Here is a 14,575-nt window from a genome sequence, read left to right on the forward strand (position 1 = left end):
CGTCTTAAAGGGACCGCCGCGTGTTATTGCTGGAGGGTCGCGCGTGTTATTGGAGGGGTCGCGCGTGTTATTGGAGGGTCGCGCGGAGAGAACCCCCCTTAACACACACACCCCTCCAGGACAATAAACGGGGGCAAAGTCAGGTCTGAACTGTTTATTGCAGAGCAGCAGCGAAGCGGCGGGGAGGGGTGGGAGCAGCTGGGGAGGGTGGGGGCACTGAACCCCCCTTCCTCCTTGGTCACTTGTCCTTGTGCTGGATGATGCCTTTGGCGACGAGGTCGGGGATCTCCACGGCCAGCCAGGGCCCCAGCTGGGGGGACAGGGGGGGGACACCCCCGCTCTGTGTCACCCCCTGCCACGGGGGACACCCCCACCCTGTGTCACCCCCCACCCAATGGGTGGCAGCCCCCCCACGATGTCACATTGCCCCCCACAGGTGACACCCCCTCAGTGTCACCCCCACCCACCTCCAGGGGTGACACCCCCAATACCCCCTCCCGGTGCCCCCAGGGGTGACACCCCCAATATCCCCCCTTTGCTCACCCCCAGGGCCATCAGATGGGCCAACCCGAATTTGGGGACGTTCCTGGCCCAGAGGGGTTTGAAGTGGTCACTCAGGCAGATCTTGCCCCCTGGGAGGATAAAAGAAGCCGTCAGACCCCCGAGGATCCCCCAACCCCCAGGAACCCCAGAAACCCCCCAGCCCTGGGACCCTCCCCAGGACCCCCAACCACAAGACCTGCCCCCCAGAAACCCCCTTAGGGCCTCCCCACCGCCCCAATGACCCCCTTGGCCTCAAGATGCCCTCCAGGGCCCCCTCCCCGAATTCTGACCCCCTAGGACCCCCCAAAATCCCACCTGTACATCTTGGCCGTCTTCCCATCCAGCTCGGGGATGGCGATTTCAGGGCGGTGCCAGGGTAGGTCACTGGGATCTGGTGGGGTGGGGGGAACCAGGAGGGTCTCAGCAACCCCAGAGCCCCTCCCCAACCCCTGCACCCCCACCCTCCCCCGTGACCCCCCTCACCTCGAACTCGATGGCGAACTCGTACCTGAGCAGCTCGTGGATGTACCAGCACCTGCCGGACCACCTGGGGCAAGGGGGGGCCCAGAGACCCCCTCAGTCCACAGGGACCCCCAAAATCACCAAAACAGCCCCCAACCCCCTCAGTCCCAGAGATCCCCCCCAAAATCACCAAAACAGCCCCCCAAACCCCTCAGTTCCAGAGATCCCCCCCCAAAATCACCAAAACAGTCCCTCAACCCCCTCAGTCCCAGAGATCCCCCCCAAAATCACCAAAACAGCCCCCAACCCCTCAGTCCCAGAGATCCCCCCAAAATCACCAAAACAGCCCCCAGCCCCCTCAGTCCCAGAGATCCCCCAATTATTGCAGCATCACCCCCAGCCCTGGGAACCCCCAAGGTCACCAAGCAGCCCCTCCGGGACCCCCGGGGCTGGGACCCCCCTCCCTCACAGTGGTCCCCCACCCCCAAGTCCACCCTGGGGTTGGGGTCCCGTGAGCCCCGGGGGTCCTAGCGCTCCCCTGCCCCCGGACCCACCGGTGCCCTCGAGGTTGGACTCGAGGCGGAACCAGTCGTTGTCGGCTCGTTTGTTGTTCTCCACGTACTGCGGGGGACACACCTGGGATGAGCTGGGGGCTCTGAGGCAGCACTGAGGATGCGGTACAGGGGGGTTGAGCTGCGGGGGACACCGGGGAGGGGACACCGCGAGCGATCGGGACCGGCGACAGAGGAGGGGACACCGGGGGTGGGGGCGGACACCGGGGAAGGGAAGACGGGGAAGGACGCGCGGGCGGCCGACCTGTATGAGCGCCCGGTACTCCTCGCGCAGCCGCTCGGCCCAGCCCTCGCGGTCCCGCGGCCCCGCCGGCGCCCTGAGCAGCGGCAGCTCCGCCACCGCCCGCCGCGCCGCCGCCTCCGCCGCCGCCATGGCCCGGCCCCGCCGCCATCGCGCCCCGCCCCGCCGGAACTGACGCGAGCCGCCATCTTGGCTAAGGGCGCGCTCGGCCGTCGCCATGTTTGGTGCTGGCGGGGTTGTGGGGGCTCAGCTGGCCTTGTGCCCCCCCCTCACCTCACAATAGCGTCTCCATCCTCACAGAAACACCCCCTAAAGAATCAGGGGTCCCCCCGCAGACTAAGAAACCCCCCCCGAGTGCCGGGCGCCGCGGGTGGGTGGATGCTGCCATGTTGGCTGAGGGCACGTTCGTGGCGTGGCGCCGCCGCCGCCATGTTTAGTGCTGGCACGGGGAAGTTTTGAGGGGGCTCGGCTGGGGTCGTGCCCCCTGTCCCCAAAAATACCCTCCCAGGGGGGGTCCCACCGCCCCAGGGACATCCCCCACAGCACCAGGGACATCCCCCACAGCACCAGGGACATCCCTCAGTCCCACTGACAACCCCCTCCAACAGCAGGGACCCCCCACCCCAGAACCAGGGACCTCCTGGTTTTATTGGGGGTCCAATCCCACCCCAACAGACTCAGGGCTTTATTGGGGGTCCAATCCCACCACAACAGGCTCAAGGTTTTATGGGGGGTCCAATCCCACCCCAACAGACTCAGGGCTTTATTGGGGGTCCATTGCCCAAAGGGCTCAGGGATGTTTTTGGGGGGACCATTTATGAGCTCGGGGCTTTGTTGGGGGTCCCACGGTGGGCTCAGGGGTGTCCCTGGGGGTCCGTCCCCGGTGGTCTCAGCCCTCAGGGCTGCCCCTCGCCCTTGCCCAGGTCCAGCAGGGACGAGAAGAGCCCCAGGACGTTGCTCTTCAGCTCCTGTGCCAGCGGTGCCAGCTGCTTGTTGGCCCTGTCCAGGTACTGCCTGCGGGACAGGGGGGCTGTCAGTGGGGCTGGGGGGGTCCCGAGCCCCCCAGCTCCCCCAGGGAAGTGGAGTCTGGGGGCTGGGAAGGCCAGGAATGGGGATCCAGGGGGTCCCAGGGTCCAGGAAAGGGGGGTCTGGAGGGGCCAATGCCCAGAAATGGGAGGATGTGGGGGGTCCTGGTGCCCGGGGCAGCGTGGTCAGGGTGGTCCTGGGGGTGGATATTTGGGGTGGGATCCTGGGGATGGATATTTGGGATGGGGTCCTGGGGGTGGATATTTGGGATGGGTTCCTGGAGGTGGATATTTGAGATGGGGTCCTGGGATGGATTTTTGGGATGAGTTCCTGGGGGTGGATATTTGGGATGGGGTCCTGGGGGTGGATATTTGGGATGGGTTCCTGGGGTGGATATTTGGGATGGGTTCCTGGGGGTGGATGTTTGGGATGGGGTCCTGGGGGTGGAATTTTGGGCTGGCCCCCCCGTACTCGGCCTGGCTGCGCAGCTGCTCCGCCTGCAGCCTCTGGGGCAGCTCCTGGCTGAAGAAGTCGCTCAGGGTCTGGAAGTGGCGGCTGAAGAAGTCGGGGGTGGCCTCGGGGCGGCGTCCTCGGGGGTCTCGGGGGCCTCCCGGCGCACCAGGCAGGCCCCGAGGTGGGCGCAGAGCAGGAGCAGGGCAGCAGCCAGGGGGGCTCTCATGGCTGGGGAGAGGGACAGGCACCCCACTCCTGACCCACAGGACCTTCCCAGCCCATCCCAGCCCCACAGCTGCAGCCCTGCCCCATCCCTGCCCCACAGCCCCATCCCTGTCCCACAGCCCCATCCCTGTCCCACAGCCCCATCCCTGTCCCACAGCCCCATTCCTGCCCCAGAGCCCCATCCCTGTCCCACAGCCCCATCCCTGTCCCACAGCCCCATCCCTGTCCCACAACCCCATCCCTGCCCCACACCCCCCTCCAACCCCGTCTCCCACCCCCTTTCCTGCTCCAAACTCCCTCCAGCCCCAATCCCACCCCCAATTCACCCAATTCACCCCATCCCACCCCATTCCTGACCCCACACCCTCATCCCACCCCCAGTATCCCCCATTCCTGACCCATTCCCCCTCCCGTCCCCCAGCCCCTCTCACCTGTTCAGGTGCGGGTTCAGTGGGGGTCGCCCCAGGCCCCGTTTTTATCCCCGCGCAGCCCCCGCCCCCGGGCTGGGCAAACACTGCGGGGCCGAGGGGGCAGCGCGGGGGGGCCCCTTGTCCCTTGTCCCCCCCCCCGGGCTGTCCCCGTGTCCCCAAGGGCAGGGCAGGGCGGGGGAGGAGCGCGGGGGCCCCGCGGGTTGGGGCTGGGGGGCGAAGGTCGGCGCCCACCGTGTCAGTGACCCTCGATCCCCCCGTGGGGGGACAGCGGGGACACCCCGCGCTGGGGACAAAGGGCGCGTGGTGGCACCGGCGACAAGAGGGCGGAGTCCCCCCCGGGCACTGAGGGCCCCGCCGGGACGGGGTGGGGGGACAGGGATGGGGACAAGGGACAGGGACACGAGGAAGGTCCTGCGTGGGGCTGGTGGCGGAGGGGATACGGGGAGGGGACACCTGGGACACGGCCAGGAGGGGACGGGGAGGTGGGGAGGGGACAGGGGGACACGAGGGGAGCAGGGATGAGGGGCTGACATGGGACAGGAGTGGGGTTTGGGACAGGAGTGGGGTTTGGGACAGGGGTGGGATTTGGGACAGGAGTGGGGTTTGGGACAGGAGTGGGATTTGGGACAGGGGGTGTTCAGATATGCAGGGAGGGGAGAAGGAGGGACACGGGATGCGTGGAGGGGACGCGGGGGGACACGGCGGGAGCAGGACACGCGGTGGGAGCGCGGACAGGCAGGAATTTGGGACACGCGTGACACGCGTGGGGGGGGCGGAACGCGGCACCCCCGGAACGTCTCCACGCGCGGCCGAGGATCCCGCGGGGGGTCCCATTCCACGGTGCGCCGCCCTCCCGCTCCGCCAATGGCGGGGCCCGCTCTGCCCAAGCCCAAGATGGCGCGGGTGCCCCCGTGAAGCCGCTCCGGGCGGCGCCGCCCGCGGCCGCCATGGCGGCGGGCGGGGGGGGCCCGTAGGGGCCATGGGCAACGCGGCGGGCCGGGCCCCGCGGCGGGGGGAGCCCCGCGGCAACCCCGGCAGCTTCGACGAGCTCCACCGGCTCTGCAAAGGTGCGCCCTGAGCCAACGGGGAGGGGGCGTGGGGTGAGGGGGCACCGGGGGTGGGGGCACTGGGGGTACCTGGACTGTGGGGACACCGGGGAGGGGGGGACACCGGGGCCGGGGGGACACCGGGGGGGTGACAACCGTGCCCCGGGGGTGACAGCCGTGTCCGGGGGGGGGCTGTGGGTGCCCTGGGGGTGACAGCCGTGCCCTGGGGGTGACAGCCCTGTCCCCAGGGAGGTGACAGCCCTGTCCCCCCAGAGGTGTTCCCGCCGCAGATGGAGGGGGTGAAGCTGATCGTCACCAAGACCCTGAGCAGCCACTTCCAGGTCAGGGATTGGGGTGGGGGGACACAGGGACTGTGGAGGGGGAGGCTGTGACCCTCCCCTCCCCCGGGCTGTCCCCTGACCCTCCCTGTCCCCGCAGGTGACACACACGGTGCACATGAGCACCCTGGGCCCCTCCGGGTACCGCTTCAATGCCACCTTCGTGGGGGACCGGCAGCTCAGCCCCACCGAGGTGACAGCGTGGGTGGCACCGGGGGGGCAGAGGGTGGCCCCAGGTGACCCTGGGGGGGTTGGTGACCCCACACCCTGGGTCTTGGGTGACAGGTGGTCCTGGGGTGGCAGGTGGGTGGTGGGTGACCCCAGGGTGGCCTTGGGGTCATTGGTGGCCTCAGAGTGGTGAGCGACCCCAGGACCGGCCCGCTCTTCGGTTTGGCTGGCACAGAGGTGCCACCAGCCCAGATGGGGATGCTCCCTCCCAGCCAGGCCCTGGGGGGGGGGGTTGTCCCCATCCCCCCTGACCCCCTCCCCCCGCGGTGCCCCCAGGTGTTCCCCACCCTGGTGGGGGACATGGACAGCGCCGGCAGCCTCAACGCGCAGGCCCTGCAGCTGCTGGGGGAGCGCCTGCGCCTCAAAGCCGTGTTCCAGGTGAGCCTGGGGGTCACTCCCGAGCTGGGGGGGGCTCCCCAGCAGCCCCTCTCCACGCTGTGTGTCCCCTCCCCCCGCAGAGCCACCAGGCCAAGTTCGTGACGTGGCAGTTCGACGGCGAGTACCGCGGCGACGACTGCACGGCCACGCTCACGCTGGGCAACCCCGACGTGCTGGGCGGCTCCGGTGAGCTCCTGGGGGGGCTCCCCCACCCCCTTCCCCGGCACCCCATGGGCCCCCCGGCCCCGCTGAGCCTGGGCTGTGGCCGTGCTGTCCCCGCAGTGATCGTGGTGGCCCATTTCCTGCAGAGCCTCACGGCCCGCCTGGTGCTGGGCGGGGAGCTCGTGTACCACCGGCGCCCCGGCGAGGAGGGGGCCATCCTCACGCTGGCGGGCAAGTACACGGGTAAGGGGGCACGCCCGGGGGTCCCCTGCCCCTTTTGGGGACGCTCCTGTGCGTCCCCCACCCCCCTCCCCACGTGCCGTGTCTCTGTTGCAGCCCCCAAGTGGGTGGCGACGCTGAACGTGGGCTACGGGGGGGCCCACGCCAGCTACTACCACCGGGCCAACGAGCAGGTGGGTGCCCCCCACCACCCCCGCGGTGTCCCCGTGCCCCCTGACCCCGCTGCCCCCAAAAAAAAGGTGCAGGTGGGGGTGGAGCTGGAGGCCAACACGAGGCTGCAGGAGACGACCTTCGCCTTCGGGTACCAGCTCAACCTGCCCCGCGCCAACGTCGTCTTCAGAGGTGGGCAAAGCTCCCCCACCCCAGCCCCAGGCTGTGCCCCCACCCTGTGCCCCTCACCTGGCCCTCCCCTCACCCCCAACCCTGCAGGGCTCCTGGACAGCAATTGGAGCGTGGGGGGGGTCCTGGAAAAGAAGCTGCCCCCCCTGCCCGTCACCCTGGCCCTGGGTGCCTTCCTGAACCACTGGAGGAACCGATTCCACTGCGGCTTCAGCGTCACCGTGGGCTGAGGGCGTGGGGGGCACGGGGGGCACGGGGGGCACGGGGCACTGTCCTGCTCAGGGAGGCTCCAGGCCTGGCCCCGGGGGGGCTGCAGGGACACCCCGGCCTGGGGACGCCGTGTGACAGCGCTGGGGGGGCGCGGTGGCTGCTGGGGGGCCCCGCTGTCCCCGCTGCCACCGCGGGCTGAGGGTCCCCAAGGCGGGAAGGGGGGGCCGGGTGTTGTCCCCTGTGCCTCAGTGTGTCCCCCCCCCCAGTGACACACATGGGCTGCATAAATAAAGGAGCTTTACTCTGTGCCCCGTGGTGGCCCTTGGGGACCTCGAGGGGGGGGGTCAGCTGATGATCTCGGACAGCAGGGGGGTCATGGCCGACAGGTCCTGGATGTGCAGGATCTGCCGCGTGTTCTCCACCTTCAGCGTCTGCAGCTCCGTCAGCAGCAGCAGCAGCTTCGCGTACAGGAACCTGGGGGCAGGGGGGGACACCACAGACCTGCTGGCTTGTCCCCTGTGTCCCCCCACCCCCAGGGGACGCTGCCACCCCCTCCCCGCGCCCCCACCTGCCCTCGGGGTGCCGGTGGTCGATGTAGCTCTTGAGGGTCAGGGCCACCTTCTCCTGGAATTGGTCGATGCGGTCGCGCTCGGCGATGTCGGCGTGGTCTGTGGGGGGGGTCAGGGGGCGTCAGTGGGACCCCGGGGGGGAGGATCACACCCCCCTGTGCCCCCCAGCTGCCCCCCCCCGTGCCCACCTGGGGAGAAGAGCAGCATGGCCTGCAGCAGGGCGTACTCGGCCTCGTGCAGGCGCAGCCGCCTCAGGCTCTCGTGGAACTTGAGCAGCGGCTCCAGGTAGACCTGCTGGAACCCGGCTGGGTGTGGGGGGCACACAGGGGGTGACAGAGTGACCCGGGGAAGGGGGGGCACAGGGATGTCCCCAAACCCCCCCTGGGGGTCCCTACCCAGGGCGCCGTCGCGGATGGTGTAGCAGTGCTGGCCGCACTCCCACGCCTTGGTGGTGGCGTTGAAGACGGTGTTGAAGCGGATCTGGCAGATCTCCAGTGTGGCCCCCTTCAGCAGCGAGATTTGGGCCTCGATGGGCAGACTCCTGGTGGGGGTGGGCACAGGGGGGCATCACTGGGGTCTCCCAGCCACGTGTGCTCCCCCCACCCCCCTCACCCCCCCATCCCCACGCACCTGAAGACGGGGATCTCCTTGGCGAAGTTGATGACCTGCTGGATCATGAAGGTGCTCAGGTCGGCGAAGTGGGGCAGCATGGAGAACACGTCGGGCAGCACGTCCTCCGTGGGGAGCGGCGGGGGAGTCCCCTGCGGCCCCGCCCGGCCCGGGGGCTGGGGATGTACAGGCGCACGGCGGGCTGGGGGGGACACACGGGGGTCAGGGAGGGGGGACACCTGTGGGGACAGGGAGGGTGCACGTGGGGACAGTGGGGTCACCCGTGGGCACAGTGGGGTCACCCGTGGGCGCAGCGGGGTCCCGTTTTCCCCCCCAACCCCCTCACCCAGTAGTGGGCAAACTGGGAGAAGTTGGAGTCGAAGGTTCGCTGGTGGGCGGCGATGAGGAGGTCGATGAGCTCCTGCTGCTCTGCCGTGAGCCCCCGGGCTGTCCCCCGGGCTGTCCCCGCTGTCGCCGCCGCTCCCGCCGCCGCTGCAGCGCCTCCTCCGACATGATCACTGCCCGCGGCACCGTCACCGCTGTCACCGCTGTCACCGCTGTCACCGCTGCCACCCCCGCCACGGGCAGCGGGAGCGGCCGCGACAGCGACCAGGGAGGGAGGGACACCGGCCCCGCTGTCCCCGCGCTGCCACCTCCCCCCCCGCTGCCCCCTCTGTGCCCCGTCCCCTTGCCGTCCCCTCCCCTGCCACCCCACCCAGGCTGCTCCTCTCTGTCCCAGGTCCCCCCTTGTCCCCTGCTTGTCCCCTTTATCCCCCACGTCCCCTCTCCCCTCCACCCCTGTCCCCCCCTCGCAGTGTCCCCCCATCCCCCTGGTGTCCCCCCGTGTCACTCACTGTCCCTCCTCATGCCCACGTCGAGGCACTTCTGGAGGCGGCAGGCCTGGCACTGCCTCCTCTTGGCCTTGGTGACGGGGCAGCGCCGGGCCAGGGGGCAGCTGAACTGCACCCCCTTGATGATGGAGCGTCTGGGGGGGCACCGGCGCTGTCACCGCGTGTCCCCGGGGGAGCACGGGGCCAGCAGGGGCTGGGGGTGTCCCCACTGTCACCTGGAGCCGCTGGGTGACCCCGTGCTTGTGCCACCCGCTCCCCAGGTCTGTGGGGCTGTCCCATGCCATGTCATGCCAGGCCATGCCACCCCATGCCATCCCATCATTCCCATCCCATCCATCCCCTCCCATCCCCTCCCACTCCATCCATCCCCTCCCACTCCATCCCATCCCCTCCCACCCCATCCCCTCCCATCCCATTTCCCCCCCGTGTTCCCCACCTGAAGAAGCCCTTGCATCCCTCGCAGCTCATGACGTGGAAGTGGTACCCGCTGGCCCTGTCCCCGCACACGGCACACACTTTGTCCCCGTCGGGCTCCGGGGGGTCCCGGGGTCCCTGCGGGGGGCGGGGGCTGCGCTCTGCGTCCGAGGGGCTGGACAGGGACATGGCTGGGGACACGGGGACAGCCCCAAGTCCCTGACCGTGTCCTGCGGGTCCCCGCGTGCTCCTGCCGGTCCCTGAGTGTCCCCGCCGGTCCCTGAGTGTCCCCTCTGATCCCTGAATGTCCCCTCCGGTCCCCTGAGTGTCCCCTCCGGTCCCTGAGTGTCCCCTCTGATCCCTGAATGTCCCCTCCGGTCCCTGCGTGTCCCCTCCGGTCTCTGAGTGTCCCCGCCGGTCCCTGAGTGTCCCCGCCGGTCCTGAGTGTCCCCTCCGGTCCTGAGTATCCCCTCCGGTCCCTGAGTGTCCCCTCCGGTCCCAGGCAGAGCCCCGTGGAGTTTGAACCTTGAACTTGAGCGCGGCTGTGACAGGCGGGGACAGAGCGTGGGGCGGGGAGGGGACAGGTGGCACCTGGAGCGGGGGAGGACACGGGACAGACACGCAGCGCGTGGGGGGACAGGAGAGGGACAGGTGTGGCAGGTGTGGGGGACAGGCAGGGGACAGGCGGGGGGACAGGCAGGGGACAGACACCCCGTGTCCCGGCCCCGTGAGCTCCCCATCCCCGTGTCCCCTCAAACCTCTCGTGTCCCCCCAAGCCCCCCTTGAACCCCCATCTCCCCCCCCGTGTCAATCGAAGCCCCCGCGATGTCCCCGCGTGTCCCCCCCCCAAAGGAGGGCGTTTCCGCGGCCCCGCCCTCGCTCCCCATTGGCTGCGCTGGCTGTCAATCAGCCCCGCCCTTACAAAAGCGGCGTGGGGGGGGCGCGGGTCCCGCACAGCGAGAGCAGCCGCGGCCACGCGTGGACATGAGCGAGGTGTGTGGGGGGCTCGGAGGGGTCCACGCAGGTCGGAACAAACCGGGACCAGCGGCTTTTCCCCCTTTTCCCGCTGTTTCAGCATCGGCACATCCCGGGAACGGGAACGGGGGGCAGGATGCTGCACCCACGGGAAAGGGGGGGGGGGCTGGAGGTTCGGGGGACCCTCGGGGGACAGCGGGGGGGACCTTGGGGACAGCGGAGCCCCCGTGTCACCCTCCTGACCCCCTTCTCTCCGCAGCGCAGCCCCCATGACCCCCCCTCGGCGGCGGAGGCTCCCGGCGGGCAGGAGGAAGGTGAGGACCCCCCGACACGCGTGGGGGGCGGCCCGGGGGGTGCCCCGTCACCCGTGTCACCCCGGGACATCCTGATTTGGGGGGAGCGGCGCTCCCTGGGGTGACTCTGGGGGTGGCAGTGTCCCCCCTGGGCGTACCCGGTGGTCCCTGGGGTGACTCTGGGGGTGCCAGGCTGTCCCCTGGGGGTGCCAGGCTGTCTCCAGGGTACCCCCTGTCCTGTGTGCCCCCCCCAGGCAAGGCCGGTGACCCCAAGAAGGAGGAGGAGGAGGAGGAGGAGGAGGAGATCGACATCGACCTGAGCGCGCCCGAGACGGAGCGCGCGGCACTCGCCATCCAAGGGAAATTCCGCAAATTCCAGAGGCGGAAAAAGGAGTCGGCGCCCTGAGGATGATGGAAGGGGGTCCCGGGACCCCCAACCCGCGCGGGGACCCCCGTGGGGAGGGTCCCGCCCTGACCCCGCCACGCGACGGGGGCCGGGGAGGGGGGGCTCGACCCTTTCCCTGCCCTGGGAACCCCCCGGGGTGACACGCGGGGGTCCGTGGGGGGGCGGGGGGTGTCCCCCCGGAGTGGACGGGGGTGGAAAGAGCCCCCCAGTTCCCCGGGGATCCCCCCGTTCCGGTGTCCCCAAGCCAGGGGAGCCCCCTGTCCCACCCCAGAGGTGGCACCTGCCGGGGGGCAGGGGGGGACACACGCACGGGTCCCCCACGCGGGAAATTTGGGGTCCCTCATCCCCTCCCCACCCTCCTGTCACCGCCAGAGAATAAACTGCGAGGAAGAGGAGGGCGGGCTGTGGTTTTTGGGGGGATTTGGAGATCCCCTGCCGGGTCTCAGCCCTGGATAAAAGGGGGGGGGGGAATAAAGTTATGGGATTTGGGGGGAGTTTTTCCCTCCCCGAATTCCAGGGGATTTTGCCCGCGGGGGGCTCGGGAAGGGCGGGATCGGGCGGGGAGACCCAGAAATAGCTCCTTGGAAAGAAAAACAGTGGCCGTGGGCAGGGCCCGGGGACACGGCGGGCTCGGGCTGTGCAGACTTATTAGGAAAGGCCAATTATCCTCGGGGGATGGGACAGCTCCGGGGGGGCTCCTCCATCCCGGTGGGAGCCAGAATTCCAGGACCAGACTCGCACGGGGGTCCCGGAGATGTCAGTTTTATTAACGGCACCGCGGGGACAGGGAGGGGACACGGACAGGACACGCGTGGCGGGGGTGGGGTGGGGTGGGAGCGGTGCCTGAGTGGGGTGGGTGGGGTGGGTGGGGTGGTGGGCACGGGCAGCGACCCCCGCCCGGCTGCAGCCTCGCCCCCGCGGGGCTCCAGCCGGTTTTTGGGGGGATGGGTTATGGGCTGGGGGGGGTTAATGGGGAGGGACGGGAGGGGACAAAGTGACGGGGCCACCCCGCGACGTCATTCGGGGTCGGTCGCGGGGGGAGACGAGAAAACGGCCAGAAAAGGAGTAAAATCGGGGTCAAAGAGACACAAATTCCCTCGGGGTTTTGGGGTGACATGGTCCCCAGAGGGGGGAGCACCGCCCCAAAATCCGGTGGTGGCTTTGAGTGTCCCAAGAGAGGAATTCCCTCCGTGCCGGGGGCTGGGTAGGGACGGGACCCCCCACCCCCCACCACCCCCACCCCGGGGGTGTCCCCAAAGCCGGGGGGGACCCTTGGCGAGGACCACACCCCGCTCCTCGCCGGGTCCCGAGCCCGGGTGGGGTGTGGGGGTGCTGGGGGAGGGCCGTGGGCGGGTGTGGGGGTCAAACCCCCGAGTTGGGGTGGATGATGTGTCTGAGGGCGCTCCCCAGGCTGCCCCTGCTGGGCGAGCGGGCGGGGGGCTCCGGGGCGGGCTCGGCCCCCCCTTCCCCCCGCAGCTCCATCTCGATGGTCATGACGACTTTGGGGGGCCGGGGCGGGGCCGGGGGGGGCGCGGGACCCTCCCTGCCCTCCCACCGCTATTTCTTATCCCGGCGGGAATCCCCGGGGGCTCCCTTGGCTTTCTTGGCGGCCCGGCCGTGGTCCAGCATGGCATAGAGCACCGGGGCCTGCGGGGACAGCGCGGGGGGGGGACAATTCACCTCCCACCCCCTCGGGATGAGGGGAGACCCCCCCTCTCATTGTGCCCCCAATCCGCCCCCCCGGGGCACTCACCTGGCGGCTGCGCTTGGAGCCGTCCTTGCCCGAGCGCTGCAGCTTCCCCTTCTCCATGGCGCTGCAATTTGGGGGGGGACAGGGGGGTTGGGAGGGTTGTGCCCCCTCCCCAAGCTCACTTTGGGAGGTTTTTAGGGAGGGGGGGGGCTCACCTGAGGCGTCGCTGCAGCAGCGCCTGGCGCCGCAGCCAGCACGAGCGGGTGGCGTAGCCCAGGGCCACCAGCGCGGCCACCACGAGCAGCCCCCCGGCCACCACCGAGCCCAGCACGACGCCGTAGCGGGGGGGCACTGTGGGGACAGTGGCACCGTGTCACCCCCCAGCAGTGGCACCGTGTCAGCCCCCCAGCAGCGGGCAGTGGCACCGTGTCACCCCCCAGCAGCGGGGAGGGGACAGGGGCACCCGTGTGTCCCCTCCCCGCCCCGTACCTTTCTCCAGCACGTAGAGGGTGACCTGGGAGGACTTGCCCACGATGTCGGGGGGGTTCTTGACGTCGCAGGTGAAGGTGCCGTTGTCCGTGGGCTCCAGGCGGTGGATGACGATGGAGCCGTCCTTGCGCCGCGGGTTCCCCACCCACTCCATGCGCTCCTTGAAGCTCCCCACGTCGTCGATGTAGGGCTGGCCCTTGGCGAAGTGGAAGATCTGGGGGGGGACACAGGGACAGCGGTGACATCGTGCCCGGGGTGGGGGGGGTGGCAGGTGACACACCCACCCCTCCCCAGCGAGAGGGGGAGTCGCCAAGGGGACACCACGGGGACATTCCCAGTGTCACCACAGCGTGAGGGGACACAACTGGCACGGAGATCTGGTGGGCACTGGGACGAGGGGACACCACGGGGACACCCCGGTGTCACCACAGAGCGGGGGGGGGGACACGGCGTGACCCGCGGGGAAGGGACTTGTCCTGTTGGGGCTGCAGCTGGGACACAGCGAGTGCTGGGGCTGGGGACAATTGGGGACACTTGGGGACACTTGGGGACAGCTGGGGACACTCACGGAGATGCTGTCCCGGGACCCCTCGGCCTGGAAGTGCCAGGTGATGGAGATGTCCTCGGAGATCCACTCGCTGGACCAGAAGCTGCAGGACAGGGTGACCCGCGAGCCCACGGTGCCGTACACCTCCCGCGCCGTGTACACGTGGATCGGGGACACCCGCGACACTCCTGGGGGGTGGGGACGCGGCTGTCACACCCCCCACCGACACGCGGGCACCGCCACCCGGCGCCGGGAGGCGTCACCGAGCGGCCACCACAGTGCCACACCCGTCCCGTGTCCCCAGGGAGGTGACAGTGCCACCGACCCCCTCTTGTTCCCAGGGAGGTGACAGGAGCCCCAAACCTGCTCCCCGTGTCCCCAGGGAGGTGACAGTGCCACCCCCTCCCTGTGCCCCCAGGGAGGTGACAGGTGCTGGGACCCTCCTGGTAGAACGGTGACAGTGCCACACCCGACTCCCCGTGTCCCCAGGGAGGTGACAGTGCCACACCCCATCCCCACCTGTGACAGTCCCCAACCCCCGCGCGTGGGGGGGGGGTGTCCCCCAGCCCCACGACCACCCCCTAAAAAGGGCCCCCTGTCCCCCCTCGTGTCCCTCACCCGTGTCCCCACCCGTGTCCCCACCCGTGTCCCCCCCGTGTCCCCCCCGGCTCACCCATCGCCGCGAGCAGCCCGGCGAGCAGCAGGAGGGTGCGGGTGGCCCTCGGGGACATGGCGGTGGTGGCGCTGCCGTCCCGTCACGGAGGGGACACGGCCACGCGCGCCGCGTTTTTAGGGTGGCCCCGAGGCAGCTGCACCCCGGAGCGCGGCCAATGGGAGC

General features: G+C 70.0%; 4 protein-coding genes across 7 annotated transcripts; 1 reads left to right on the forward strand and 3 right to left on the reverse strand.

Annotated features, from left to right (window-relative positions):
• Positions 1-227: 227 nt before the first annotated feature.
• UFC1 (ubiquitin-fold modifier conjugating enzyme 1) lies at positions 228-1,950 on the reverse strand. Its single transcript, XM_050330508.1, is given in 7 exon segments — positions 228-310; positions 544-633; positions 858-910; positions 913-934; positions 1,027-1,090; positions 1,556-1,626; positions 1,822-1,950. Coding segments are annotated over 7 exon segments (501 nt in total). The 3' UTR covers positions 228-238.
• Positions 1,951-4,632: 2,682 nt separating this feature from the next.
• TOMM40L (translocase of outer mitochondrial membrane 40 like) lies at positions 4,633-7,115 on the forward strand. 4 transcript variants are annotated; one of them, XM_050330421.1, is made up of 9 exons: positions 4,633-5,020; positions 5,273-5,340; positions 5,438-5,530; positions 5,842-5,943; positions 6,024-6,129; positions 6,252-6,348; positions 6,442-6,518; positions 6,585-6,687; positions 6,775-7,115. In XM_050330421.1, exons 1-9 carry the CDS (start codon positions 4,933-4,935, stop codon positions 7,091-7,093), a joined length of 1,053 nt encoding a protein of 350 aa, XP_050186378.1. In that variant the 5' UTR covers positions 4,633-4,932; the 3' UTR covers positions 7,094-7,115. The 4 variants fall into 4 exon arrangements, with proteins under 4 accessions (XP_050186378.1, XP_050186381.1, XP_050186380.1 ...); XM_050330424.1 differs by having other exon boundaries at positions 4,634-5,020; positions 5,236-5,340; positions 6,775-7,113; XM_050330423.1 differs by having other exon boundaries at positions 4,634-5,020; positions 5,248-5,340; positions 6,775-7,113.
• A 59-nt stretch (positions 7,116-7,174) lies between these two features.
• NR1I3 (nuclear receptor subfamily 1 group I member 3) lies at positions 7,175-9,631 on the reverse strand. The gene is given in 10 exon segments (XM_050330442.1): positions 7,175-7,368; positions 7,463-7,562; positions 7,652-7,768; positions 7,859-8,004; positions 8,094-8,250; positions 8,253-8,274; positions 8,419-8,510; positions 8,513-8,590; positions 8,927-9,057; positions 9,360-9,631. Coding segments are annotated over 10 exon segments (1,140 nt in total). The 5' UTR covers positions 9,527-9,631; the 3' UTR covers positions 7,175-7,238.
• A 2,524-nt stretch (positions 9,632-12,155) lies between these two features.
• On the reverse strand, positions 12,156-14,490 carry MPZ (myelin protein zero). Its single transcript, XM_050330463.1, is given in 6 exon segments — positions 12,156-12,658; positions 12,765-12,825; positions 12,917-13,052; positions 13,191-13,404; positions 13,759-13,925; positions 14,411-14,490. Coding segments are annotated over 6 exon segments (921 nt in total). The 5' UTR covers positions 14,469-14,490; the 3' UTR covers positions 12,156-12,373.
• Positions 14,491-14,575: the final 85 nt, after the last annotated feature.

This window comes from Myiozetetes cayanensis, unplaced genomic scaffold (assembly GCF_022539395.1).
Source record: "Myiozetetes cayanensis isolate MyiCay16 unplaced genomic scaffold, myiCay2020 scf41, whole genome shotgun sequence".
NCBI classification, from domain to species: domain Eukaryota; kingdom Metazoa; phylum Chordata; class Aves; order Passeriformes; family Tyrannidae; genus Myiozetetes; species Myiozetetes cayanensis.

What these genes read in the sequence shown, in the direction of transcription:
- TOMM40L (XM_050330421.1), top strand. Translation starts at nt 4,933, where the DNA reads ATGGGCAACGCGGCGGGCCGGGCCCCGCGGCGGGGGGAGCCCCGCGGC. An exon ending in GCTCCACCGGCTCTGCAAAG is followed by an intron (nt 5,021 to 5,272) that starts GTGCGCCCTGAG and finishes CTGTCCCCCCAG; the next exon opens with AGGTGTTCCCGCCGCAGATG. An exon ending in GCCTCAAAGCCGTGTTCCAG is followed by an intron (nt 5,944 to 6,023) that starts GTGAGCCTGGGG and finishes CTCCCCCCGCAG; the next exon opens with AGCCACCAGGCCAAGTTCGT.